This window comes from Somniosus microcephalus, chromosome 12, assembly GCF_052327205.1.
Source record: "Somniosus microcephalus isolate GS21.2 chromosome 12, FLI_Smic_1.0, whole genome shotgun sequence".
Lineage (NCBI taxonomy): Eukaryota > Metazoa > Chordata > Chondrichthyes > Squaliformes > Somniosidae > Somniosus > Somniosus microcephalus.
Window position 1 is genome coordinate 135,006,219 of NC_140998.1, and position 25,922 is coordinate 135,032,140.

General features: G+C 43.5%; 1 protein-coding gene across 5 annotated transcripts in view; it reads left to right on the plus strand.

Moving 5' to 3' along the window:
- The window catches only part of smoc1 (SPARC related modular calcium binding 1), a 628,567-nt gene extending 611,150 nt beyond the window's left edge, over positions 1–17,417 (plus strand). For all 5 annotated transcript variants that reach the window (XM_086003599.1, XM_086003600.1, XM_086003601.1 and 2 more), the window contains exon 13: positions 16,804–17,417. In XM_086003599.1, coding sequence (XP_085859725.1) covers positions 16,804–16,820 — 17 coding nt within the window. In that variant the 3' untranslated portion in view covers positions 16,821–17,417. The remainder of the gene's footprint in view (positions 1–16,803) is intronic.
- The last annotated feature ends 8,505 nt before the right edge of the window (positions 17,418–25,922 follow it).

The window sequence follows — 25,922 nt, forward strand, 5'->3', positions numbered from 1 at the left end:
CTCTGGTGGCTTCAAATTCTCCATGTCGCTTTTCACAATTTTCAGCAGATCTTCACCATCCTGGTACCATCTTATGTTCATTTAATAAATAGACATTCTTATTATGAACACAGCTAGCTTTTGCTAGACACTTTTATTGAGCACATGTGGACAGTATCTGTAGGGGCTTCCATCTTGACTGCTGCCTTGTGGGTAGCCTAGTGCCTCATGGGTAGTGTAGTCTTATACATACAGCTATATACAGCTCTACACAGCTCTACGGCTCCACCTAGTGTCCACTATAGAATGACATGTTATTGATCATTACACATAGGAGCAGGAGTAGCCATTTGGCCCCTCGAGCCTGTTTCACCATTTAATGAGATCATAGCTGATCATCCAAATTCAGTACCCTGTCCCTGCTTTCTCCCCATATCCCTTGATCCCTTTAGTCTTAAGAAATATATCTAACTCCTTCTTGAATATATTTAATGAATTGGCCCCAACTGCCTTGTGTGGTAGCGAATTCCACAGATTCACCACTCTCTGGGTGAAGAAATTCCTCCTCATCTCAGTCCTAAATGGATTACCCCTTATCCTTAGACTGTGACCCCTAGAGTGGGTGAATTCAATGTCAAATCAGGTACAGAAAGAGAAATAAAGAGAGGGAAAGAAAGATTGGTTTAAGAGAGAGAGAAAAAATACAGAAAGGTCAAGTAAAAAAAAATTAAATTTTAAATGACATTTAAAAAATCTCCAACAACAATTAAAACCTGAAGGACTGAGACTCCACACTTGTAATAGTTAATTTTCAGTGTCCGAGAGATTGATTGGCCGTAATTAACACTTATCATGTTGCTAAAAGCGTACTTGGACTTGAAATTACGAGACTTAACTTTCTGTGGCGAGTTTAGTTTGTATCTACTGCGCAAATACAGCAACTTCACGCCATTCAATGCATTTCAATGGTGAGGCAGACAGCAAGATACCCTTTTTGCAAAGCTAACGGGGGTGCAGCCCAACTCGGACAGCAACTTTTGTATATCCATGTTTAACCGCGCACTTGCCCCTTGCCTGAAGTTGCTGTACCATTTGCGCATAAATAACGGCGAGGGCCATTAGCCTCACCATTATTTTGACAGCAAGTTCTCGCCCTATATTTATGCTTGGAGTTGTGACACAGTTAGCTGCAGACAGATCCTGCAATCTGAGCATGTGCAGTGTGCATAGTTTTCCAGGATGCATCAGTAGCATATGCTGAACCACAGCCCTCTTTCTCTTCAGCTTTCAAAATGACTGAATAATTTGACTGAATTTATTAATTTGGGTGAAAATAATCAACATTAGATGTGTTTTATTGATGTGGGGATGGGAGAATTTTTAATCAACAGTACTTATCTTTCTCAGTCAAGTTATGTTCAATTATTGAATTTGGGAATGTCATATTAAGTTAAATCGCATCTAGTTTCTAGTTTGGGTTATATAATTTTGCTAAGAATTCAGCTGTTGTCTGTGCATTCAAGAAATTAGCGCCAGTCAGTTAGTATCTGTGTATGATATGAAATTGTTAAATATAACATCTGATTTTTCAACAGTGATGCCAGTGTCATGTTAATGGTTCAGTTGTGACTGTGAGAAAACGTTTAGAGTAACCACAAAAAACAGATAATTCAGTCCAGACTCAGTGATATTGTATCCCAACTGCAAATCTGATGCAAGGCTTCCATTGAAGCTCTTCTAACCCATAACCCACCAATACTTCCTTTCCAAGATGCAAAGTGAGTCATGTTTTTAGCAAAGTAGATGTCTTCAAACTTAGGATGCAAGTTCCTACAACCCGTAGACCCAGGAAGAAGCCTAGCATCATCCCTCCATCCTTGGCACACATACATGTGAGCAATGATCACCTTAAGAACAAATATTAAATATTGTACATCTCGCTGATGGAAAAGAACATGGAAGAAATAGGACTTTGAGTTTATTTTCATTCTGATATGGTGACCCTGGCGATTATGAGGAACTTTTAATAAGTACAAAGTTATTAGTTTTGAAATAATGCCATCTTCAACCCTAATGTGCAGGAGGCCCTCTGAGCTCCCTGGCCAAGACTATCACACGTGAATGAACTTTTCATCTAGACTGTCAGTAAATAAAGAAAATAGAATCAGAAATGATGAACTGAACGCCAGAAGTTGAGTAAGTGAGAGGCCAACTCAGAGTCGGACTGACACTAAATTTGCCATGGTGGAAAAATCAAACTAAGACCTGTGCCACCAATTACCAGCTTTGGTTCCAAACTTAACTATACTCACTCAACATTTGATTCAAAATTATTTATTTATAGAGCATGATCTCCATTTCTTTGTATATCATATGGAATAACAGCAGAAAGTTAATGTAACAAAAATTGACCCTATTGAAAGGATAAAGAGGGGATGGCAGATTTGATCAACCCAGCCCAAATTATTTTGGCCTGTCTTCAGTTATTGGAGTGGGAAGGGTCTGGATTTTACATGGACCTACTTATTTTACTATTGACCAGAACCTATCCAAACTGTTCATTTACACTCCCAAGGAGTCCAAGGGGTGTTAAGGAGATTAGCACCAGAAGGACAGCTTTAAAAAGGAGCTTGGCTCCTGGCATTGTATTTTACTAAACTGGCACCAATTCAGCAAATTTTTAGTTTTACTGCGTGAAGCGTAAGCATAGTTCAGTTCCATGGATCTAAATTTTATCAACTAAGATTTATGGAGATGTCTAACTCCACCCATAGTAAATCTACACAGCAGATGCCTAAAATGAGGAGCGATAAACAGGTACAAGGCGACACTGATCAGTTGAATAAATAAATTTAATGCGAATGACTGATGAGCAGGTATTAACCCAAGTTCTTAGAGCTGAATCAGTTGGTCAGGTCAGTTCCATGCTCCAAGGGCATTCAAATTCTGCCTGAATATTGAGTTTAAAAATACATACTTCTGTTTAAATAGATCTCTTTAAATGAAACAGATAAGTCTTAATGTGCAGAAAACACCACTAGAACTTCCATTTTAGAATTTGCAAGGAGCTAGCTACACCACATGCAGTTGGTATAATGATACAGAAGCCTACACTTTTTTCATTGAAGATTTAATGAACTGAGGAGAGCTGTACAATGCAATGACTGAATACTGGCTTTTCACCACTGGGTGATACAAGTCCAGTCCACACCAATGGAATGAAGGTTTCCTCTGACTGTGGCTGTGAGGTTCCTGCGTGAAATGAATTTGGCAAGTTTCAACTAACTGACCACAGATTGTCCACAATGTTTCACAAATTTTTGTAATAAAATGGCACAATATGCTTCACATTGGAGAACTTGGATGCCAAGTGTTAATAGTTCGTAGAGATAACCAAATTCACAATTGAAAATAATAAGCTTTGAAAAGATGTTTAAAAGCTGGAAGAGAAGTAGCAAGGTGAAGAGTTTAGGGAGAGAGTGCCAGAGATTAATGCCAAGGTGGCTGTAAGCTTTGCCACTGAGGAGAACCAGCAGAAGGGTGGGGTGCACAGGACCAAGGGCGTGTGTTGGGATATGAATTCAGTGCATTGGATGATAGAGCAAGAGCGTGTCTTGTCATCTGTCTATCCATTCCACTATGTCTTCCTGAATTCTTTTACAGCCCTCTTCTCAGTTTGCCAAACCCACAGTTTTTGTGTTTTTTTACTTCACAAACAAACATAGAAACATAGAAGATAGGAGCAGGAGTAGGCCATTCGGCCCTTCGAGCCTGCTCCGCCATTCAATGTGATCATGACTGATCATCCAACTTCAGTACCCTGTCCCTGCCTTTTCCCCATATCCCTTGATCCCTTCAGCCTCAAGAAACATATCCAACTCTTTCTTGAATATATTTAATGAACTGGCCTCCACCGCCCTCTGTGGCAGAGAATTCCACAGGTTCACCACTCTCTGGGTGGAGAAATTCCTCCTCATTTCAGTCCTAAATGGCTTACCCCTTATCCTTAGGCTATGACCCCTGGTTCTGGACTCCCCGGCCATCAGAAACATCCTTCCTGCATCTAGTCTGTCCAGACCTGACAGAATTTTATAGGTTTCGATGAGATCCCCTCTCAATCTTCTAAACTCCAGTGAGTATAAGCCCAATCGACACAATCTCTCCTCATACGTCATTCCTGCCATCCCAGGTATCAGCCTGGTGAATCTTCGCTGCACTCCCTCCATGGCAAGAACGTCCTTCCTCAGGTATGGTGACCAAAACTGCACACAATACTCAAGGTGCGGTCTCACCAAGGCCCTGTACAACTGTAGCAAGACATCCTTGTTCCTGTACTCGAACCCTCTTGCTACGAAGGCCAACATACCATTTGCCTTCTTAACCACCTGCTGCACCTGCATGCTTACCTTCAGCGACTGGTGCACAAGGACACCCAGGTCTCCTTGCACTTCCCCTTCTCCCAATCTATTGCCATTCAAATAATAATCTGCCTTCCTGTTTTTGCCACCAAAGTGGATAACCTCACATTTATCCACATTATAGTGCATTTGCCATGTTTCTGCCCAATCACCCAACCTGTCCAAATCGTACTGGAGTTTCCCGACATCCTCCTCGCAGCTTACCCTCCCGCCCAGCTTTGTGTCATCTGCAAATTTGGAGATATTACATCCAATTCCCTCGTCCAGATCATTAATATATATTGTGAACAGCTGGGGTCCTAGGACCGATCCTTGCGGTACCCCACTAGTCACTGCCTGCCACTCGGAAAATGACCCATTTATTCCAACTCTTTGCTTTCTGTCTGCCAACCAGTTCTCTATCCAAGTCAATACCTTGCCCCCAATCCCATGTGCCTTAATTTTGCACGCTAATCTCTTATGCGGGACCTTATCGAAAGCCTTCTGAAAGTCCAAATACACCACATCCACTGGTTCTCCCTTATCTATTTTACCAGTTACATCCTCAAAAAATTCCAGTAGATTAGTCAAGCATGATTTACCTTTTGTAAATCCATGTTGACTTTGTCCGATCCTGTCACTGCTTTCCAAGTGCTCTGCTATTACATCTTTTATAATGGACTCTAGCATTTTCCCCACTACCGATGTCAGGCTTACCGGCCTATAATTCCCCGCTTTTACTCTACCACCTTTTTTGAATAGTGGGGTAACATTAGCTACCCTCCAATCCATGGGTACCGTTCCAGGGTCTATCGAGTTCTGGAAGATGATCAGTAATGCATCTACTATCTCTAGGGCTACTTCCTTAAGTACCCTGGGATGTAGACCATCAGGCCCTGGGGATTTATCGGCCTTCAGTCCCATCAATTTTCCTAACACCATTTTCCTACAAATACTGATTTCTTTCAGTTCCTCGCTTTCATCAGACCCTATGTTCCCTGGCATCTCTGGGAGGTTATTTGTGTCCTCCTTTGTGAAGACAGAACCAAAGTATGCATTTAGTTGGTCTGCCATTTCCTTGTTTCCCATTATAAATTCCCCTGATTCTGACTGTAAGGGACCTATGCTTGACTTCACTAATCTTTTTCTCTTCACATATCTATAAAAGCTTTTACAGTCAGTTTTTATGTTCCCTGCAAGCTTACTCTCATATTCTATTTTCCCTTTCTTAATTAATCCCTTTGTCCTCCTTTGTTGACTCCTAAACTGCTCCCAATCCTCAGGATTATTGCTTTTTCTAGCCAATTTATATGTCCTCTCCTTGGATCTTATGCTATCCCTAATTTCCCTTGTTAGCCACGGTTGAGTCACCTTTTTTGTTTTATTTTTACGCCAAACTGGGATGAACAAATTCTGTAGCTCATCCATTCGGCCTTTGAATGTTTGCCATTGCCTATCCACCGTCAACCCTTTGAGCGCCATTCCCCACTCAATCCTACCCAACTCGCTCCTCAGACCATGGTAGTTTCCTCTATTTAAATTGAGAACCCTTGTCTCTGAGTCAACTACTTCATTCTCCATCTTAATGAAGAATTCGATCATATTATGATCGCTCCGACTCAAGGGGCCTCGTACAACAAGATTGCTAATTAATCCTTTCTCGTTGCATAATACCCAGTCTAAGATGGCCTGATCTCTGGTTGGTTCCTCGACATATTGGCCCAGGAAACCATCCCGTAAGCACTCCAGGAATTCCTCCTCCACAGTATTGTTACTAATTTGGTTGGCCCAATCTATATGTAGGTTAAAGTCACCCATGATGACTGCTGTGCCCTTATTGCACGCTTCTTTAATTTCCCTTTTAATGCCATCCCCAACCTGCACCTTACTGTTTGGAGGTCTATATACCACTCCCACTAATGTTTTTTTCCCCTTAGTATTTCTCAATTCTACCCATACAGATTCCACATCATCAGAGCTAATATCCTTCATTACAATTGTATTAATCCCTTCTTTAACCAGTAATGCTACCCCACCTCCCTTTCCTTTTTGCCTATCTTTTCTGAATATCGAATACCCCTGGATGTTGAGTTCCCAGTCTTGGCCATCCTTGAGCCTCGTTTCTGTAATCCCAACCAAATCGTATTCGTTTACCTCTATTTGCGCAGCCAATTCATCCACCTTATTACAAATGCTCCTCGCATTAAGACACAAAGCCTTCAGGCTTGTTTTTTTAACGCTCTTAGACCTATTAGAATTATTATTTACTGTGGCCACGTTTGATTTAAACCATTGATTTCTCTGACTGCCACTTTGTTTTTCTCCTTCCTATCTTTTGCTTTTATCCCTGTTTTCCTTTCCTCTGTCTCCCTGCTCAGGTTCCCAACCCCCTGCCATTTTAGTTTAAACCCCCCCGAACAGTGCTAGCAAACCTCCCCGCAAGGATATTTATCCCGCTCTGGTTCAGGTGCAACCCGTCCGACTTGTACAAGTCCCACCTTTCCCAGAAGCAGGCCCAGTGATCCAGGAAACTAAAGCCCTCCCTCCTGCACCAACTCTTTAGCCACGCATTCATCTGCTCTATCCTCCTATTCCTATACTCACTAGCACGTGGCACCGGGAGTAATCCAGAGATTACAACCTTTGAGGTCCTGCTCTTTAATCTTCTACCTAGCTCCCTAAATTCTTGTTGCAGGACCTCATCCCTCTTCCTACCTATGTCGTTGGTCCCAATGTGAACTACGACCTCTGCCTGTTCACCCTCCCCCTTCAGAATGCCCTGCAGCCGTTCAGTAACATCCTTGACCCTGGCACCAGGGAGGCAACAAACCATCCTGGAGTCACGTCTACGGCCACAGAACCGTCTATCTGTTCCCCTTACGATAGAATCCCCTACCACTATTGCTCTTGCATTCTTTTTCCTCCCTTCCTGAGCAGCAGCAACACCCTCGGTGCCAGGAAGTTGGCTGCTGCTGCCTTCCTCTGGTGAGCCATCCCCCTCAACAGTATCCAAATTGGTATACCTGTTTGAAAGGGGGATGGCCACAGGGGTCTCCTGCACTACCTGCCTGCTTCTACTGCTCCGCCTGGTGGTCACCCATTTCCCTCCTGCCTGTGCAGCCCTACCCTGCGGCGTGACCAACTCATCAAACGTGTAATCCACGACCCTCTCAGCATCGTGAATGCTCCACAACCCATCCATCCGCAGCTCCAGCGCCTCAATACGGCCCGTTAGTAGCTGCAGCTGGATGCATTTCTGGCACACGTGGTCATCAGGGACACTGGCAGCGTCCCTGAATTCCCACATAGAGCAAGAGGAGCATAACACGGGGCTGGGCTCTCCTGGCATGACTTACCCCTTTAATTAGTTTAAATTAATTCAATACCACCAGTTAAAGATATACTCTAGGACGCTTATTTACCAACTGTCCCCACTACACCACAGAGACCCAAGAAAATATAAACCGCAGAATTTAAGCTTGTAATAAAAGAAATAGTCACCAACCAATCACTTACCTGCTTCCTGGTGACGTCACACTTGGATTACTTTTTACCTCTCTCCTCTGCTGTTGAATTGGTCGGGCCTCGCCTCGCAACTGCCGCCGCTTTTAAGCTCTGCCGCCGGTCACTGCCCCCTCACAGGTCCGATGCTCTGATCGGGCCTCACCTTGCAACTGCCACCGATTTGAAACTGCCGCCGCTTTTAAGCTCTGCCGCCGGTCACTGCCCCCTCACAGGTCCGATGCTCTGATCGGGCCTCACCTCGCAACTGCCGCCGCTTTTAAGCTCTGCCGCCGGTCACTGCCCCCTCACAGGTCCGATGCTCTGATCGGGCCTCACCTCGCAACTGCCGCCGATTTGAAACTGCCGCCGCTTTTAAGCTCTGCCGCCGGTCACTGCCCCCTCACAGATCCGATGCTCTGATCGGGCCTCACCTCGCAAGCTTAACATTTTAAAGTTGCATTAGGATGGAATACTTTGTGCATTTTAGAAGTTGTGAAATGTTTGCTTGCCAGGCCCAGGTTGTGGAAGGTCTCATCTACAACAACTACAAGCTGGTCGATTCACTCCAGGCTAAAGTGGTCAGCCTTACTGAGCGAGTAACCACGCATCAAAATATGAGAGATCAAGAAGATTTTATAGATTATAGATAAGGCATATGGGAAATCCACACTGGGGGTCAGAGTAGGAGAGGAGACCTCACCAGAATTCACTTCTTATACTTGAACTGCACAACTGTCTTTTTGTAGCTGTTGAGGCTCATCACCCAGAGGAGGAAGGTCGATCTCTGTTAGGAATATTGGGGGTAATTTTGACTTTGGGCGATAGTGTAAAATGGGTGATATAGATTCAGCCACCCATTATACATCTTTCCTGGTTTTCAAATAAAGTTTGTGAGCGATGTATAACGCACAGCTGAATTGATTCACCCATTTTACACCATCACCCAAAGTCAAAAGAAAGGAATAAATTGAAGTCCTGCAAATGGAGTTTTAGGAATTAGGAGACAGATTAAAGAACAAGACTTCAAGGGTAGTAAACTCAAAGCTGTAGTCAGTATAGGACTAGCAAGATAAGGAAGGTAAATGTATGGCTGGACAGGAGGTCGAGGAGGGTAGGGGGTTCAAATTCATGGGAAATTAGGACCACTTATGGAACCGGAGTGGCCAGAACAAGATCAATGTGTTTCACTTGAACATGGCTGGGGCCATTGCTGTGGGGGAGCGTGTAAGCTAACATGGCTGGGGCAGACACAGAATAAGATGAGGAAGAAGAAAGGAAAGTAAAAGGGGCAAGGTGTCAAAAGGAATAAAAGAAAAACAGGAAAGTAATAGAGACCAGATCATAAGGCGAAGAATTAAAAAGTAAGGTAACTAAAAAATTGGAGTCAGATTGAGTAGTATGTGAATTTGTGAAATATTTACATGAAATATGAGGGTTGGACTATGGAAGGGTTTATATAGAAGCTTTGGCAGAGGTGTGACTTAGATTGGGTAGGCCTGGAAACTTATTATTCTTGGTTATAATTTTTTCAGGAGAGAGAAAGAGGGAAAAAGGGAGTGCGTGGCAGTATTAATAAAGGATTCTATCACCATGCTAGTAATATAAGAATACCTCGGGGATGTGTTGAGAGAATCCATATGGATAGAGTTAAGGACTAGGAAGTGAAATGGTACAATACTCTGCATTACAGGCTACTAAACAGTGGAGATGAGATAGAGGAGAAAATCTGTGGACAGTTTAAAAAGCAATGTAAGAACAATAGGACAACAATATTGAGTGAACTATCCAAAGATAGACCGGGATAAAAGGTAATGTATGTGGTTAAAGTGATCAAAGCTTTTTCATGTGCATCCAAGATTGCTTTCTAAAATCAGTATATTACTAGTCTAACAAGGAAAGAAGCATTGCTCGATATAGTTCTGTGAAATGACATAGGGCAAATAACTGGTGAAGGAGTGGGAGAATAATTGGGAAATAGCAACCCCAATATTGTTATTTTAATAGGAAAAAGATTACTGTTGAAGATTAGAATGCTGGAGTGGAAAACAGAAAAGTTCAATGAAATAATAAAGAATCTGGCCCAAATTAACTAGGCAGGTAGTTAGCAAACAGGATCACAGATTATCAGCGGGATATCTTCAATGGGAGATAAAGTACAAAATAGCTATGTTACTATGTAAAAAAAAAAGTGGGGGTCAGGGTACATCAAAAGGTAGAGTTCTGTGGGTTGAAATTAAAACTAAACTGAAACTTAAAAGGGAAGTATATTATGAGGAGTATTGATTGGAGAAAAAGGAAATAGTAAGCATATAAGCCTATTAGAAATAAAAGAATAATGAGAGAAAGTAGGGCCACTCCGGGATGGAGAGAGCAATCTAGTTGTGGAGGATGAAGGTACGGCAGAGATGTTAAATATTTTGCATCTTTTTTTGCAAATGTGGTGGAAGTGTACGAGAGAAGGATGTGGAACGATTGTTAGAGATAACTAGAAAAGGAACTGGTTCAGAAAAAAGTAGCAGAACTCAAATTGCCATAATAGCGGCCTGGGATGGCTGTTGCAAGAAGTCAGAGAGGATATAGCTGAGACTCTGATCACAATTTTTCAATCTTTGATCAAATTGGGCAGGGGTAATGGAGGGTAGCCAATGCAACACCTCTGTTCAATAAGGGAGAGAAGTGAAAACTAGGTAACTATAGTCCAAACAGTCGGTCAATTGTGGGTAAACTCTTAGAATCCATAAATTGAGATCAAATTAGTAAGCATTTAAAAATCAAGGATATCCAGCACAGATTTGTTAACGGCTAGTCATCATGTGTGATAAATTGAATCGTTTTTTTGAAGAAGTGACTGATTATACAAATAAAAGGAATGCAGTAGATGTAGTTTACATGGATTATCAGAAAGCATTTGCTAAGTGTTTCACAGAAAGCTTGTTACAAAAGCTGAGGAAAGCCGAGAGTTCTGACAAATGCTGAGGAGTTTGGTATGGGAGAAAATGTAGAAGGAGTGGTAGATCGATGGGAAACAAGGTGTTAGGGTTAATGGGTGTTACACCTGACCTCAGTGCTTGATGCTAACATTGGGTGTCAAAAGCGGGTGTATGATCCATTCCATAATTGATGCCCATCAACTCGATGAGGAATAATATTCACTAAGGGCTATGAATAAAAAAAAATGACATGAGTTTAAAGATATCAGATCCTGGTACTAAAGGTTAAGCATTTCAGTCATTATTTTAAGTATAAAAATTTAAATTAGAAAACATTTATGTTAGAAGTCCATTTAAGTATTTGTCATACTTTAATCAGCTCTGTCCTCTATTCTAGAACTCACTGCATCAATCCTTATAAAGTAAAACTTTTAGTTTTTCTTATGACTATCCGAGCACTAATCGCAGTGGTTTGACAAGTGTTGAGATCCACCACAAACCAACAGTTTGAATAGCATTCAAAGGACTTTGTAGCCTTTGGAGATTTGCAGATGACATTATGTGCCCATGTCCCACCTCCAACTGGACCTATTATCATATGAAGCCTTATGATTGCTTCTAAATGAGCTTGAAGTAGACGCCGCTCCCTTCTCCAAATGAAGTTTGGCTACATCACCGCTGAAGTCAGGCTTGATGCAACAGCCATCTAATTTCTGCTCACAAAAGATGTTTGATGAGTCTTGAATACAAGAACTCATCAAACAAAGAATGTCAGTGTTTGACAGCTTCACAGAGCTGTCAAACGATGACAATTCATCTGTCAAAAATTTTTGATAGATGAAACATCATACACAGATGTTCTCTGTAACCAGCTTCCCCTTAATTGGCCTACAAGGTCAATCAAGGGAAAATAGCGTGGGTTGGCCATAAGTCGATGGAGGCGGGACTGAAACCCGACAAGCAGCAGTCCTGCCTCCAATACCCCAAGTGTGAATATGGCTCAGTTTAGGAGTGAAGAATAGCAACTCTAAGTATGAAACTTTTAGGACTTCAGAAAAATCATGAATTTAAGAATGAACCTGTGCGTGAACTGAAGTATCACAAAATGCTGCCACTTCTTTCTCTCAAAGCAAACACAAATTAGTTGCTTTCATTGAGGTAGCTAACATCAGAAATGTATTTCCTTGTACTGAAGTTGGCTTGTGCCGAATTAGTGATTGGCTCTGTGTGCTACAGCAGAAACATGCATGCTGGTTTAATTATAATTTTACAACACCAAGACTGACATCTAGGGATAACTGAGCAGACCTGACTCAGTTTCACCTGGGTTTGACTACCCTCCATTTAGCTGAACCTAGATTTGAATTGATCCGAGTGTTTTTTTTTCAAACTCCAACTATATAGGGTAGAAATTTGTCGGGGACGGTAACGCAAAACGGGCAGTATCGCATTGGCCGCCGTTATACACCCCGCCTGATATTCAGTTCCATTGATGTCAAGGGAACTATCGCGTGGGGCGTATAACGATGAAATACCGCCCTATTTGTGCTACTGCCCAAGACAAATTTCTGCTCAATTATCCCTAGATGTCAGTCTTGGTGTTGTAAAATTATATTTAAACCAGTATGCATGTTTCTGCTGTAGCAGGCAGCTGATCACTAATTCGACGCAAGCCAGCTTCAGTACAAGGAAATACATTTCTGATGTTAGCAACCTCAATGTTACTTACAAAGCAAATAATTTGTATTTGCTTCGCAAACAAGAGAAAGAAGTGTCAGCATTTTGTGCATCATAAAACGCTGTGTTAATAATATTAAATTAGAATGGCTGGATGGCCGTTAATCTGCTTCCCAGCCATGGCAGAATCAGGTGTCTGGGGAAGTGAAACATGAAAATAATTGCTTCTGACAAGATGTTTTATTCATCACATATTTATTTTATTATGCTCAGCTGCCATTGTCTAAAGAGGAAAGTATGGCATAGATTAGAAAACTATTCCCTGCTATGTTTCTACAGGGTACAATTTACTCATTACACAAATTTTCCCAGAAGTTCACCTTCTCAGAAACATCTGGATCCAATCTGATCTCTGTCAAAATACACTCTTGCCAAATGCCAGCTCTGCTACCAGTTTTTCAGCTACTAACAGGCTGAAGCCATTCATGTTCCACGAGGGACTCGCTGCTTCGCCTGTCATATCAAAACATTGTTTCAAGCAAAAGAAAAAGGCGCAAGCAATGGGTTGATTCAAGGAATTTCCTGGACTGGGTCAATGATCTGCTGCTGTGTACAAATTGTTAAGGATATTTTAACTGGGCTGGACTCTACCCTCGTAAGGTTGCACATCTCATGGACCCTGGGAGAGGCAAGCTATTGGGAGGGTTAATTTGTTTTTTTGCCAGCACCCAGGGATTACTCCCTTACTCTTTTAGGATCTATCAGGATCTCAATTTAGTGAAACTGGGCCACTTACCGCAACGAGTTACTGACATGGTCCAGTCAAAAAATGGCAGCCACCATGCTAATGCCCTTCTCTGGCCTGGGACTTGGCGGCCACCATTTTGGTGAGGGTCTTACTGCTGCCAACAGCAGTGCTAGCCCTGGAAATGTAAATTAAGAGAGGGTGACAGCACGCCGACTTAACATTGCCTCAGCGAACTTCAACCTTAGCATTGAGTTCAGCGCTGGGTCCTAAGCTCGCTGTGAAAACACAGCATTCAGCAGACTGACAGACATGCTGTCAGCACTTCTTAAAGGGACACACACATCTTTCAGGTAAGTTTGCATTTAAGCTTTTTGGACTGGATTTTTTTTCAATTTCATTGAAGTAGTGGCTTGTTAAAAGTTTTTAAAGTGTGCAGGGAATGCTGCTGGATGCTTGCAAGGCCTCGGATGGTAAAGGAAGGCCTTTGAGAAGAAAGAAAATACTGGAAATACTCAGCAAGTCAGGCAGCATCTGTGGAGAGAGAAACAGAGTTCACGTCTCAGGACGAGATGCTGCCTGACCTGTTGAGTATTTCCAGAATTCATGCTTTTATTTCAGATTTACAGCATCCGCTCACAGAAGGAAGAGAAATACGCAGAAGTGGAGGAAGCATAAGTGGAGGAAGCAGAAGAGGAAGACACAGAAGAGGAGGAAGCAAAAGAGGAAGACAGAGAATAGGAGGAAGCAGAAAAGGAGGAAGCAGAAGGAAGGATGCAATCCAGACAGCCCCTTTCTGGCCGGGATATCCGGGATGGAATCATCCACCTGCGGTACCAGTGACCACAACCCCAATTCCCCTTTCAACATTTGTCTCACACCTTACCTTCCCTCTGTTACTGACCATCACCAGCATCCTCATGATGCTGAAGTAAAAGCCACCACAAAGCAAACTTTCCAATCCAACTTTATACATCTATCCATCCAATATAACATCAAGAAATCAACTCATCACCCTTATGCATTCCCTTAGTGACTGTCTTGTGTATGCCTTTGCCTATCCTACTGATGTCATGCAGTGCCATCCCAGTGGCTGCAGCATGGCTGGTGGAAGGCTGCTGACTTTCAGTGGGGGACACTGCAAATGGCCTTGCTGGTCGACCTTGAGGAGCTGGTGGCTGGGGGTGTGAAATTGAGTAACAGCATTCCTTCTTCTTCTGCACTCTCTTCATCTTCTTCACTCTCCTCTCCCTCTTCTTGCTCACCCACTGGCTGGGCAGACTGCATTTCTTGGGTGTGTGAAATGAGGAAGGCACAAGGGTAGAGTTGTGGCGAGGGGAGGGCGGGAAAGCAAGAGGTGCATGTGAGAAGGCGGATAAAGTATGAGGATACAAGATCAGCCCTGCCGCTAGCCAAGGGCTCAGCCATGCCCCTGCCAAGAATGGCCAGCACTATCTCCTCCAATGGGGTGAAGTGAAGCTAGGAATGGGAGGTGTGCCTCGTGTTTGGTACAGATTGTTGGTAGGTGAGTGATGGGCGGGGGGCGGGGTGGTAAGTCGTGCATTGAGAAGTATGTGAGGCTAGTGATTCAGTTGGTAGGAGATGGCTTTTGAAGGTGCATTCACTGACCTTGACCACTGGTCTGAGGTCATGAAGCTTCTTTGGGCACTGGAGCCAGGTCATGGGGCGACACTGCTGGCAGTGACAGCCTCAATGATGTGGTCCCACATCCTTCTTTCTGGAGGGCCTCCTGGACCCTGTGGGTAGAGGACCTCTCTTGCAGTGTTGACCCCCTGCACAAAGCTGGAGTGCTGCGTGCGAGACCCTGGGTGCCCCTTCCCTGGCTTGCTGAGCCATTTGTGTTAGTGCTGAAGCACCTTTCCCTTTTTTGTTAGGTGTGGAAGGGAATTCAGCTTTAGGAGCTGAAGACTTCCATTTGGGAATTCTTTTTAATGCTCATTTTTTTTCCAGAAGGCAGTTGAGCTGTAAGGGCTAAAAACTGCATCTTTTTACATCATTTTTTTTCATTTCAAAAGGCACTGCCCCTTTAAGAAACAGCCAGTGCTTTTTGCAATCACAGCCTTGCTTTAAGAGAAGGCTGTTCTTGCTGCAACTACGCTTTAGCCACGCTACATTGGGGCCTGCTGCCAGGCTGAATGCCACCAGGACGGCGTTGCACTGAGTTAAGCGCTGGGCGAATGCTAATTAGTTCCCAACGCCAATTTTCCGGTCGAGCCAGTGCCACCATTTTTGGCAGCTGTTAACACCCGGCCGTGGTGGCACCGGCAGATTTTGTGGCTGTCACGAATTTCTAGGCCAATGCCTTTTCCAACTGCTTAGATGTGATCATTAAGTTTAAAGTCAAATGTCCCAGCTGGGTTTGAACCCAGAGGCAGAAATACTGCAGTCTTAAGTCAATAGACCAAGAATTAGCTTTAGGCAAAAAGCTTTAGATCATATTTTATGTCAGCCAGAATGCCCTTATTTTATAAAGTAAATGTTCCCCTCTCGGGCTCAGGCTTTTCTTTTTTGTTCTTTCCTCTCACATTTCCATTCTTAACTGTCTCTCCCAACCAACATCAATAAAACAGATTATTTGGTCAGTATCACATTGCTGTGTGTGGAAGCTTGCTGTGCGCAATCGGCTGCCACGTTTCCTACATTACAACAGTGACTACATTTAAAAGGTGATTCATTGGCTGTAAAGCACTTTGGGATGTCCTGAGGTCATGAAAGGTGCTGTAGAAATGCAAGTCTTTTACTTTTTTTCCCCTAAAAACGTTCAAAATGGCTGAGCTTGGGTGTCTTCAGATTTAAAATTCTGCCAGTAATTCCTCAACCAGGCAGTATAGGGAAGTATTAATAATGCAGGCAATGTATCTTCATGACCCAGTGTTTTACCCAGTTACAGAATGGCCTTCTTAAATACCAAAGAGTAGGCCACCTTCTTGCCTTTTCAGAATTACTTGGCAAGAATAACTTAAAGAGAAAGCACATTTTTTTAAGAAAGACTTATGACATTTTCAAAGCCTAGATATTTGTAATTAAAAGGGATCTCTGTTTATAAGTACTCCTTCTATTCAAGAGTATGTCTTGTTGGAAAAGTTGTGAAATACCTAACTTTTGAGATGGTGAGGTAACTCATTGGCACATCACACATTAAGTGATAAGGTATGGATGCGCAACTGTGATTCCTAAAATGATGAGTTTTCTACTGCCATTAGAGAGGAACCAAACAAAGAGAGTTGATACCTCACACAAGAAGGGGAAGTCACTTTGGACTGTTCTTGTTCTACTCCTTATGGGTTGGCTATAGAATGACAATGATGGGGCCATGAGGACAGACCTCCAGCCCTGTTTTCTTGGCCAGGGAATGTGTATTCAATGGTGGAGGAGGCAAGAAAATATGCAAGTACCAGATTTGCGCATTTTGAGAATTGCAAGGTTGATAACTAATGATATCTAATTGCTGTTTTTATAATCAAGTTGAAGGTGACAGACAGTAACCATCTGAGTAGTTATGCTCAGCCAGACTAAATACTAATGTATTCTCATTTCTTTTTGTTTGTAGTAGGACGTTTGGTGTGAAGGACAAAGTGGAGCCTAGAGGGGAGATAGTGGATAGAACCAGTGCTTCTATAAGTGGGCACGGCAAAATGGCAATAACCTGAATGCAAGAAGTGTCGCCAAAAGTTTGCACTTTTTAAAAAAATGTATACCATTATAGATTGATTATAGAAGAAAGATGCAAGTTTCTAAACAGCTACTGATTTTTTTTTAAAAGTTAAACCTTAGTGGTTTGGACAGAACAAAACTTGAGGAGATATTTAATTGTACAGTTCTGATGTACAGTTGGTTGCATCACTGCGTCTGTGGCATTTAGTGCTGCCCTTGTCCTTAATCACATACAATGTATGTGTGGTTTCTATAATCAACAGGTTTTTCATTGACAGATTTTGTTGCTAATTTTAGTCACAACCTAAGGAACAAAGTACGATTAGTGAAAAAGACTGTTAGAACAGAAGAGAGCTCTACTCCAATGGCTAATGAAAGCAATTTCTTGTAGATGTCAAAGCTTACAAAAAATATTCAATCTTCTGGCTTTTTTTCCCATTACACATAAAATGCATCTTGTTTTCCAACACAGTGCATTACTGATTTACTAATAAAACTGTATAGAATGAAGACCTTGTATGTTTTCTTGATTATATAATTATCTGTAAGGTCCCTTATTCCAGAGTCTCAAAGCTTTATAAGACCAAAATGGCTCAATTTTGAAACAATGGGTGCAATGAAATGCAGAGAATTTCTGATTTGGCCCCACATCTTCCCCCGAATCAGACAACCAGTAGGACTAACTACTCAGTGAATTCGTTAACTACTTAAAAGTAGTCAGAGAACCAAGTAACCTTTGGTTTAGGTGGTACGAAGGCCTTTGTGTCACTGTTTTCAGCCTTTGTGCTCCACTTGATACTTGGGGCTTATTTTTTCAATAACTTTCATCAAAATTTTAGAATGAGCCTTCGCTCCAACAATAATAGACTAGACAAATGGCCTATTGGACATTAAAAACTAAGTAGCCCAATTAATAATTTGGTCACCCAGTCTACTGTGAATTTTAATCCCTGGCTAGGGCAAAAAAAAATTATAATTTCCAGTTAGAATATTGAAGAGGACTTGAAATTATCAGTAACATAAGTCTTACGTACAATGTGCATCAAACTGTGTCCATTGCACAACATTTTTTTAATCACACTTTTCTGATGGTTTAATTTCAGCTTCCACTTACATCACTTCCTCTCACAAACTTCTTTCATATCTTTCAACTTACCTTGAGCAATGCCACGCGAGAGCCACTGGTAATAATCTTAGATTTGCTTTAGTATCTAACCAGCTAGTCTACTGGACAGTGCACACACACACCGTTTACCCAGCTATGGAAAATGATGACAGTAGCACTGTGGCAGGCTAACTCAGATCTGTGCCCCGTGTTTCACATTTGCATTCCCTCGTGTTTTAGGAGTGACCAAGCAATAATAACGGATTTGAATTGAGGTTTGTGTACAGCAGTTAAACAAAGATTATAAAGGGACAAACAGATGCAAAGAACTTCGGCCCTAAAATTCTTCCGATTGGGATCCTGGCAGTTACACTCGGATTGGGCCGGATAGCGCTTTCTGGCACTGATCCTGCTGGAGTTTGCAGGGCCATTTGGAGGGCTCCTCATTAGACAGGTGGGCACAATTGCTACTTCGGGCACTTTTCTGGAGCCAACATGCTTATGCCAGCCAGAGCTCAAACCCCGCCACAGCGTCGGCGGGAATCTCGAGCGGCAGAGCGGGGCTATAAAAGTCCCAGAGACCAGGTAAGGCCTCAGTGCGTCGGCGGGAATCCTGAGCGGCAGAGCGGGGCTATAAAAGTCCCCAGAGACCAGGTAAGGCCTCAGTGCGTCGGCGGGAATCTCGAGCGGCAGAGCGGGGCTATAAAAGTCCCAGAGACCAGGTAAGGCCTCACAGCGTCGGCGGGAATCCTGAGCGGCAGAGCGGGGCTATAAAAGTCCCCAGAGACCAGGTAAGGCCTCACAGTGTCGGCGGGAATCCTGAGCGGCAGAGCGGGGCTATAAAAGTCCCCAGAGACCAGGTAAGGCTTCACAGCGTCGGCGGGAATCCTGAGCGGCAGAGCGGGGTATAAAAGTCCCAGAGACCAGTTAAGGCCTCACAGCGTCGGCGGGAATCCTGAGCGGCAGAGCGGGGTATAAAAGTCCCCAGAGACCAGGTAAGGCCTCACAGCGTCGGCGGGAAACTTGAGCGGCAGAGCGGGGTATAAAAGTCCCCAGAGACCAGGTAAGGCCTCACAGCGTCGGCGGGAAACCTGAGCGGCAGAGCGAGGCTATAAAAGTCCCCAGAGACCAGGTAAGGCCTCACAGCGTCGGCGGGAAACCTGAGCGGCAGAGCGAGGCTATAAAAGTCCCCAGAGACCAGGTAAGGCCTCACAGCGTCGGCGGGAAACCTGAGCGGCAGAGCGGGGTATAAAAGTCCCCAGAGACCAGGTAAGGCCTCACAGCATCGGCGGGAAACCTGAGCGGCAGAGCGGGGCTATAAAAGTCCCAGAGACCAGGTAAGGCCTCACAGCATCGGCGGGAAACCTGAGCGGCAGAGCGGGGCTATAAAAGTCCCAGAGACCAGGTAAGGCCTCACAGCATCGGCGGGAAACCTGAGCGGCAGAGCGGGGCTATAAAAGCCCCAGAGACCAGGTAAGGTGTACCAGTCTCCAGTCTGGAAGGAGAGAAGTAAAAGGTAATCCAAGTGTGACGTCACCAGAAAGCGGGTAAGTGATTGGTTGGTAAGTATTTCTCCCTTTTAAGCTTAAATCTCTTTGGTTTATAGTTTCTAAGGTGTGATATACACCATCTAGAATCGGGGCAGAGGATATTTAAGCATAATAATAAATTTAATTAATTACATAGAATGGGAGATCAGGCGATGTGTTGCTGCTGCAATATGTGGGAGCTGGTGAACACCATTGATGCTCACGGTGATCACATTTGCAGTAAGTGTTGGCTGCTCGAGGAACTCCAGCTCCGTGTTGAAGAGCTGGAGACCGAGCTTCAAACACTGAGACACATCAGGGAGGGGGAGAGTTACCTGGACTCTGTGTATCACGAGGTAGTCACACCAATTAGATTAATTAATTCAGATGTAGTCCATGGCCAGGGTCAGGATGGTGTGACTAGAAGTGAGGCAGGTACGGGGATCCAGGAGGTAGTGTTGGAGGAGCCGCAGCCCTTGCACTTGTCCAACAGGTTTGAGGCTCTTACTCCCTGTGGGGACAGGAGCAGGGACTGCAGGGAGGATGAGCAACCTGGCCACAGCACCGTGGAGCAGGGGGCCATTCAAGTAGGGGGAGTTGAAACAAATGTTGTAGTGGTAGGGGATAGTATCGTTAGGGGGATAGATAGAGCTCTTTGCAGCCGAGAGCGAGAGTCCCGAAGGCTGTGTTGCCTGCCCGGTGCCAGGGTTAAGGACATCTCCTCTGGACTGGAGAGAAACTTGGAGTGGGAGGGGGAGGATCCAGTTGTCGTGGTCCATATTGGTACCAACGACATAGATAGGACAAGGAAGGAGGTTCTGCTGAGGGAGTTTGAGCAGCTAGGGGCCAAATTAAAAAGCAGAACCACAAGGGTAATTACCTGAGCCACGAGCGAATTTGGCTAGGACAAATAAAATTAGAGAGTTAAATGCGTGGCTCAAAGACTGGTGTAGGAGAAATGGGTTTTGCTTCCTGGGACACTGGCACCAGTACTGGGGCAGGAGGGAGCTGTTCCATTGGGACGGGCTTCACTTGGCCAGTGCTGGGACTAGAGTCCTGGCGGATCATATAACTAGGGCTGTAGAGAGGGCTTTAAACTAACTAGTGGGGGGGAGGTTCCTAGAGAGCAAATAATAAAAATGACAACAGAGAAGGTAATAGACTTAGGTAGCAGTGGGGAAATTAAAAACCAGAGCATGTCAGGAAGGGGCAGAAGGTATGGAGTAAAAGGTAAAGTAATAAAAAGGGCAAAAGCAGGAACTAAGTGTCACAAAACATCTTTGAAAGTTCTCTATCTGAATGCACGTAGCATTCGTAACAAAATAGATGAGTTAATGGCACAAATAACTACATATGGGTATGATCTTGTGGCCATTACAGAAACATGGCTGCAGGGTGACAATGCCTGGGAATTAAACATACCAGGTTATTTAACGATCAGGAAGGACAGGCAGGAAGGAAGGGGAGGTGGGGTGGCTATGTTAATAAAGGAAGGAATCACTGTAATACAGAGAAATGATATTGGGTCAAAAGATCAGGATAATGAAACAGTTTGGGTGGAGGTAAGGAATAATAAGGGGAAAAAAGCACTAGTGAGCGTAGTCTATAGGCCTCTGAACAGTGGCAACTCTGTTGGACGGAGTATCAATCAGGAAATAGTTGAGGCTTGTAATAAGGGAACATCTATAATTATGGGGGATTTTAACTATCATATTAATTGGACAAATCAAATTGGGCAGGGCTGCCTTGAGGATGAGTTCATTGAGTGTATTAGGGATGGGTTTCTTGAGCAGTATGTAACTGAACCGACCAGGGGGCAAGCAACCTTAGATCTGGTCCTGTGTAACGAGACAGGATTAATTAAAAATGTCCTAGTAAAGGATCCCCTTGGAATGAGTGACCATAACATGGTTGAATTCCATATTCAATTAGAGGGTGAGAAGGTTGGATCTCAAACAAGCGTGCTAAGCTTGAATAAAGGAGACTATGAAGGTATGAGAGCGGAATTGTGTAGAGTGGATTGGGAAAATAGATTAAAGGGTAAGACGATACATGATCAGTGGTGTACATTTAAGGAGTTATTTTACAACTTCCAAAAAATATATATTCCACTGAGAAGAAAAGGGTGTAAAAGAAAAGACAGCCATCCGTGGCTAAGGAAAGAAATTAAGGATAGTATTCGACTAAAAACAAGAGCATATAAGGTAGCCAAATCTAGTGGGAGGATAGAGGATTGGGAAAACTTTAAAAGACAGCAAAAAATAACAAAAAGATTGATTAAGAAAGGGAAGATAGATTATGAAAGTAAATTAGCAAAAAATATAAAAACAGATAGTAAGAGTTTTTATAGTAATATAAAAAGAAAAAGGGTGGCTAAAGTAAATGTTGGTCCCTTAGAGGATGAGACCGGGAAATTAATGGTGGGAAATATGGAGATGGCAAAAACACTGAATGAATATTTTACATCAGTCTTTACAGTAGACGACACTAAGAATATCCCAACACTGGACAAACAGGGGGCTAAAGGGGGGGAGGAGCTAAACACGATCAAAATCACTAAGGAAGTGGTACTCGGTAAAATAATGGGACTCAAGGCGGATAAATCACCTGGACCTGATGGCTTACATCCTAGGGTCTTGAGGGAAGTGGCGGTAGGGATTGTGGATGCATTGATAATAATTTTCCAAAACTCCCTGGACTCGGCAAAGGTCCCGGCAGACTGGAAAACTGCTAATGTAACACCCTTATTTAAAAAGGGCAGTAGACAGAAGGCTGGAAACTATAGACTGGTTAGCCTAACATCTGTGGCAGGTAAAATTTTGGAGTCCATTATTAAGGAGACAGTAACAGGACATTTGGACAATCATAATTTAATAGGACAAAGTCAGCATGGTTTTATGAAGGGGAAGTCATGTTTGACAAATTTGCTGGAGTTCTTTGAGGAAGTAACGCATAGGGTGGACAAAGGGGAACCAGTGGACGTAGTGTATTTAGACTTCCAAAAGGCATTTGACAAGGTGCCACACAAAAGATTATTGCTTAAGATAAAAAATCACAGGATTGGGGGTAATATTCTGGCATGGATAGAGGATTGGCTATCTAACAGAAGGCAGAGAGTTGGGATAAATGGTTCATTCTCAGACTGGCAATCAGTAACTAGTGGTGTTCCGCAGGGGTCAGTGCTGGGTCCCCAACTCTTTACAATCTATATTAACGATTTGGAGGAGGGGACCGAGTGTAACATATCAAAGTTTGCAGATGATACTAAGATGGGAGGGAAAGTAGTGAGTGAGGAGGGCATAAAAAACCTGCAAGGGGACATCGACAGGCTAAGTAAGTGGGCAGAGATTTGGCAGATGGAATACAATACTGGAAAGTGTGAGGTTATGCACTTTGGCAGGAAAAATCGTAGAGCAAGTTATTATCTTAATGGCAAGAAACTGGAAAGTACTGAAGTACAAAGGGATCTGGGGGTCCTGGTGCACGAAACTCAAAAGGTTAGTATGCAGGTGCAGCAAGTGATTAAGAAGGCCAATGGAATGTTGGCTTTCATTGCTAGGGGGATAGAATATAAAAATAGGGAGGTATTGCTTCAGTTGTACAAGGTATTGGTGAGACCGCACCTGGAATACTGCGTACAGTTTTGGTGTCCATACTTAAGAAAGGACATACTTGCTCTCGAGTCAGTACAAAGAAGGTTCACTCGGTTAATCCCGGGGATGAGGGGATGGACATATGAGGAGAGGTTGAGTAGATTGGGACTCTACTCATTGGAGTTCAGAAGAATGAGAGGCGATCTTATTGAAACATATAAGATTGTGAAGGGGTTGGATCGGGTGGATGCGGGGAAGATGTTCCCGATGATGGGTGAAACTAGAACTAGGGGGCATAGTCTTAGAATAAGCGGCTGCTCTTTCAAAACTGAGATGAGGAGGAACTACTTCACTCCATGGAATATGCTGCCCCAAAAAGCTGTAGAAGCTACATCATTACATAAATTTAAAACAGAAATAGACAGTTTCCTAGAAGTAAAGGGAATTAAGGGTTACGGGGAGCGGGCAGGAATTTGGACATGAGTCTAGGTTCGGATCGGTCATGGCCCTGTGGGTAGCGGAGCGGGCCCAGGGGCCGTGTAGCCTGATCCTGCTCCTATTTCGTGTGTCTAATTCTGTTAGATTCAGGAGATGGTTCTGTGATAGTGGATTGGCGGTTAGGATCAGATCAGCCATGATCTTATTGAATGGCGGAGCAAGCTCGAGGGGCTGATTGGCCTACTCCTGCTCCTATTTCTTATGTTCTTATGAGAGGGCTGATCTGCATTCATTTTATTTTTAAAAGAAAATTTAAAATTCTTTGGGGATTCAGGCCCACTTGCATGGCATGGAACTCGCCAGTCGGCCCACATTTGGCCTGGTGGAAACTGGTACGCCTGCAGTCACTCAGCTTACCAGCGGCCATAATTGGATCCAGGCTTAAGGAGGTCCCTCTCCTGCCTGAGGCTTATGTTGTAAGCTTTGGTCCAAACATGGACAAAGGAGCTGAATTCCAGAGGAGAGGTGAGTGTGACTGCCCTTGACATCAAGGTAGCATTTGACTGAGTGTGGCATCAAGGAGCCCTAGTAAAACTGAAGTCAATGGGAATCGGGGAGGAAAACTCTCCACTGCCTGGAGTCATACCTAGCACAAAGGAAGATGGTTGTGGTGGTTGGAGGTCAATCATCACAACCCCAGGACATCGCCGCAGGAGTTCCTCAGGGCAGTGTCCTAGGCCAACCATCTTCAGCTGCTTCATCAATGACCTTCCCTCCAACATAAGGTCAGTAATGGGGATGTTTGCTGATGACTGCACAGTGTTCAGTGCCATTCACAACTCTTCAGATAAAAGCATAAGATGTAGGAGCAGGAGTAGGTCATTTGGTTCCTTAGCCCTGCTCCGCCATTCAATAAGATCATGGCTGATCTGATCTTGGCCTCAACTCCACTTCCCTGACCGCTCCCCATAACCCTTGACTCCCTTATCATTCAAAAATCTGTCTATCTCCACCTTAAATATATTCAATGACCCAGCCTCCACAGCTCTCTGGGGAAGAGAATTCCAAAGATTCACGACCCACTGAGAGAAGAAATTCCTCCTCATTTCCAATTTAAAAGGGTGCCCCCTTATTCTGAAATTATGCCCCCGAATTCTAGATTCCCCCATGAGGGGAAACATCCTCTCTGCATCTACCCTGTCAAGCCCCTTCAGAATCTTATATGTTTCAATAAGATCCCCTCTCATTCTTCTAAACTCCAATGAGTATAGGCCCAACCTGCTCAACCTTTCTTCATGAGACAACCCTTTCATCTCCGGAATCAACCTCATGAACCTTCTCTGAACTGCCTCCAGTGCAAGTATATCCTTCCTTAAATAAGGAGACCAAAACTGTACGCAGTACTCCAGGTGTGGTCTCACCAATGCCCTGTACAATTGTAACAGGACTTCCCTACTTTTATACTCCATTCCCTTTGCAATAAAGGCCAACATTCCATTTGCCTTCCTAATTACTTGCTGTACCTGCATGCTAACTTTTTGTGATTCATGTACAAGGACCCCCAGATCCCTCTGTGCCTCAGCATTTTGTAATCTCTCCCCGTTTAAATAATAATTTGCTTTTTTATTTTTCCTACCAATGTAGATAACCTCGCATTTTCCCACATTAAATTCAATCTGCCAGATTTTTGCCCACTCACTTAGCCTTTCTATATCCCTTTGCAGATTCTTTGCGTCCTCCACACAATTTGCTTTCCAATCTATCTTTGTATTATCAGCAAATTTGGCTACATTACACTCAATCCCTTCATCCAAGTCATTAATATAGATTGTAAATAGTTGAGGCCCCAGCACTGATCCCTACGGCACCCCACTAGTTACAGTTTGCCAACCTGAAAATGACCCATTTATCCCGACTCTGTTTCTGTTAGTTAGCCAATCCTCTATCCATGCTAAGATATTACCCCCAACCCCATGAGCTCTTATCTTGTGTATTAACCTTTGATGTGGCACCTTATCGAATGCCTTCTGGAAATCCAAATACACGACATCTACTGGTTACATCCTCAAAGAACTCCAGCAAATTTGTCAAACATGATTTTCCTTTCATAAAACCATGTTGACACTGCTTGACTATATTATGATTTTCTAAAAGTCCTGCTATCACCTCCTTAATGATGGACTCCAGCATTTTCCCAATGACAGATGTTAGGCTAACTGGTCGATAGTTGCCTGCTTTCAGTCTCCCTCCTTTCTTAAATAGGGGCATTACATTTGGCGGTTTTCCAGTCTGCTGAGACCTCTCCAGAATCCAGGGAATTTTGGTAGATTACAACCAATGCATCCATTAT